Source organism: Odontesthes bonariensis, chromosome 14, assembly GCF_027942865.1.
Source record: "Odontesthes bonariensis isolate fOdoBon6 chromosome 14, fOdoBon6.hap1, whole genome shotgun sequence".
Lineage (NCBI taxonomy): Eukaryota > Metazoa > Chordata > Actinopteri > Atheriniformes > Atherinopsidae > Odontesthes > Odontesthes bonariensis.
Window position 1 is genome coordinate 33,997,907 of NC_134519.1, and position 4,033 is coordinate 34,001,939.

The window sequence follows — 4,033 nt, forward strand, 5'->3', positions numbered from 1 at the left end:
TGCAGCAAGATGACTCACTGAATGATAAAACCAACTTCACTCCTGATCAGATCAGTGTCCTGTTGAACCCCTGCCTCTCCACCACCGACTTCACCTACCGACTGTCTCTACAGACAGAAGCACGACTGTGCCATGGGATCTCCAGTGTGCCACGTTGGGGCTCATCTTCATATGGAGAAAGTGGAAAGGAAAGCACTGAGCTCATACAAAGGAACAGCACCAAGCCACTGGTTCAGGTATGTGGACGACACCTGGATCAATATCAAAACTCTCTTGAGTTTGGCTTTCATGGAGCACATCAACGTGTTGGACAGCAATGCCAAGTTCACGAAGGAAAATGCAAAAGACCAAAAGCTGCCTTTTTTGGACTGTGCTGTGTACATTGAAGAGGACAGAAGTTTTAACACTGAGGTTTACAGGAAACCTACACATACAGACCAGTACCTGCTTTTTCCACTCACATCATCCTCTAGGACAGTGGTTTTCAAAGTGGGGGCCGCCAGGGGGCGCTAGGGGGGCCTCAGAAAATTGGAGTGAAGATAAGAAAAAAATAAAAAAATAAAAAAATAGAATTTAATTTTTTTTAAACATCATTATAAAAAATTGTCAAATTTATTTAATCAGTATTGTAAAATACAATTTATAATAATATATCATATCGAAATGTTATTTGCCATGCTTGTCTTTCTGATTGGCTGCCAGTCAAAACATCATAGACCTGGCGGTTTGCGCCTGTTCTCAAGCTGCTCTGCTCCTCAAGCTAGCGTGTAGGTAGCTAGCCAAAATGGACAGATTTTTGACCAGGAAGAGACTGAAAGAACTGGCCAACTAAAATTAGAAAATATGATGCAGCATACATTAAGTGTGGCTTTACAGACATACAGAAAAATGGCGTCCTCTGTCTGGAGACCCTCTCAAATGAGTGTTTAAAACCTTCGAAACTTCAGCGTTACTTGATACAAAAACATCCGGCAGAGTCCGAAAAAACGGTCGACTTCTTCAGACGTAAAGAAGAGCATTTAGTCAGGCTGCATTCACACAGCGAGCTACTGTCCGTGAATAAAAGAAAGAAAATACGTTCTAAAAGTTGATGTTTTTTTAAATATTTTGTAGCATTGTCTGTGGTTTGCAAAGGGGGTCCCCAGCCAGAAGCTAATACTGTTTGGGGGGCCTTGGCATGGAAAAGTTTCGGAACCCCTGCTCTAGGAGACAAACCCTAACCCAAAATAAGGATTACTCAAGTTCAAGTTTATGTGAATAAAAAGAATAACTAACAACATTAAACAAAACCTGACCATGTTTAGAAAGTGATTTGCCTTTAGGCTCATATACCACCACACTGAGGTTACACGATAGAAAATACAGTATATTCTAGCTTCTCTCACATTCCTGTGCTGTGCAGAGGGGCAATACAAAAGCAGGATGGAAGGCCCCACCCTGAGTAGGTACTAATGTTGCCCAACACTGCCAGTCTTTAGCCTTGCCTGAGGTAATGTGCATCTCTGCAAAAATATCTAGCATCTACTGGCATCCAGCAGGGCAATGTGAATTACTTTGCATGCATGAGCAACCAGAAGTCAAACAGACCAACGGTGGATGACTGCCTCCATGCGTGTGTGTGTGTGTGTGTGTGTGTGTGTGTGTGTGTGTAAACCCTTACTTCTTGTCCCATTCTGGTGGTTCAAAATAGTGTATGTGGTCATGCTTTGATTTAATCATATGCAGTCCCATTCTGTTAATCGACCTCCATCCTTAGCAGATTGATGATGCCTACTAAATCTGTTTTTTGAGCATAATAAGAAAGCCTGGTTAGAGGTCAGAGCTGTACCTGAAGATGAATCCCACTAATTCCTACCACAATATACAATATTCACAATCTACTTCCTGGGGTTACTCCTGCCACCATCTGATCACATCCGTCCAAATCTTTTCATACAGTTAGTGAACACTATAAAGACTGATTAATAAATTAAAGAAATCTACTATTATGTATGTAGACTATTAGGATTCTATTATGTAGTGTTTCTGCTATTTAACAAAGCAAAGAGACTCTATGCAACCATATAGTCAAAGTATTCCATTAGGAACAAATTTACCACATCTGATTTCAGTCAGCAGCCAGCTCATTGTGTGTGGCAAATCATGGCTCTCCTATGTCAGATTAGCACTCACACACTGGATTAAAAAAAAAAAAAACACTGACAAAGCATGATTGAAACATCACTGATAAGTGTTTCTTTACAAATATACAAAAGAATGAAAAATTGCAGCCCCTCATGCAAACAACTGCGTAAGTCTGTGTGATTGTTATTTTCCTCCTATCTTCATTTTAATTTGGAATAAAGGCATCCTTTTAAAAGCCATTACCAGGATTTATCTTTTCAAATATTCACAAGATTATGGGATTAGGCAAAGAAAAATGTAACCTTAAATATTCCGTCCATTTTCTACACCGGCTTAATTCAACTCAGGGTATTCTCTTCAAACACAATACACTGTAACACTTGCTTCTATAGTGCAGGTCAAACAGGTCGTTGAAATGGTTAAAAAAAAAGTAGGGTGAAAGATGAAAGGTTAACTTCATAAACTGATCAAAAATATCTGAGGTCAGATTCTTAAATCACAAGGGTTTGTAAAAATAATAATTTCCTTGCTAAAGTTTCTGTGGTATTCTTCTGGCAGATATCTATCTATCTATCTATCTATCTATCTATCTATCTATCTATCTATCTATCTATCTATCTATCTATCTATCTATCTATCTATCTATCTATCTTGCATAAGCCTGAATGGAACAGATCGTTTCAAGGGGAAAGGGAAAATAAAATAGTGCCAGATATGCTTCAAAGCTGACATCAGCAGCTGAGAACCGCTTTTGATTCACAGCGCTACTACAGTGGTCAACTATCGAAATATGATTAGTACAACTTTCTCTTGTTCTCAAACGAAGATGTCTAAGCAACAGCTACCGCAAATCCAAATGTCAATTTACAAAACAAGAAAAAGCACAAGGGGCAGTCAGCAGGTAAATGTTCACACTCAAAGTGTTCCTACCTTTCTCTGTGGTGAGAAAACATCTTACAAAGTGATGGAGACTTCTTTTCTACAAAAAGAGGGAGAGTTGAATCTTTAACCTGAGACACATTTATTTATGCAAATCACAGCATGGAATAAATAACTTGAGAGTTTGTTCCATGCTTTAGCAAATAGTTTCAGCTCTCAAGTTCTACTTGATTTAATTCTATGCCATATGAATATAATCACTTACCCCATTTCGCTTTGAAACCTGGTTAAGTGTTATCTGACAATATTTCCACGCTGCAACTGCCTGTGTCCCAGGCAGGTGTTTCTATCCTTCAGCCTGAACCACCAGATGCTTTAATCCCGTTTTATTCTCCGGGGGGGTGGGGGTTTCACTGCAAGACTCCACACACAGGCTGCTGCGGCAGCCCGACGATCGTCAGCCCCGTTGCTCTCCTGCCGGCTCTGCGAAACCCGGAGTCACAACCCGGAGCTGTTGACCTGGATGACTGAAGTGAGCGCAGACCGGCACAAGTCCATCTCTGTCTGGCCAAAGTCGTCGTAGGTGCTATTTGTTACCTCTTTATAACCTTGTCCTGGTGCCAGACGCCTTTGTTTTTCCTCTCCAGCTTCAGCTTTTCATCCGGACGGCTATCCGCCTGCTGGCAACGCAGCTTCCGAACAGCCGCTCCAGCTGCAAGTGGCAGTGAGTGACGGAAAGTGTGTCAATCTGCCTGCAGCCTCTGCGTCCCCATGTGTGTATGCTGCAAAGTGGACCTTATAGGTCAGCCTGAGAGTGCCAGTTTTAAGGTTTAACGAATCACAGTTAAAGTCATACCCTCGTCAAAATCCTGAGTCTTATTACCGCCCGTTTAAGAACCGAAAGAAATGGGATGCATGACCAAGATCCTGATGTTAGGTAGTTCTGTTCTCTTGGGAAGACATCACACACTTATGGTTCGGGTTAACGATCACTTCTCATGTTGATTTAAATAAAACTCTGAAATCATAC

General features: G+C 41.0%; 1 protein-coding gene across 1 annotated transcript in view; it reads right to left on the bottom strand.

Annotated features, from left to right (window-relative positions):
• The window catches only part of LOC142399457 (homer protein homolog 3-like), a 34,354-nt gene extending 31,004 nt beyond the window's left edge, over positions 1-3,350 (bottom strand). The window contains exons 1-2 of the mRNA XM_075484149.1: positions 3,269-3,350; positions 3,055-3,103 (exon numbers count right to left, since the gene is read on the bottom strand). Of these exons, the coding sequence (XP_075340264.1) occupies positions 3,055-3,077 (23 nt within the window). The 5' untranslated portion in view covers positions 3,078-3,103; positions 3,269-3,350. The remainder of the gene's footprint in view (positions 1-3,054; positions 3,104-3,268) is intronic.
• Positions 3,351-4,033: the final 683 nt, after the last annotated feature.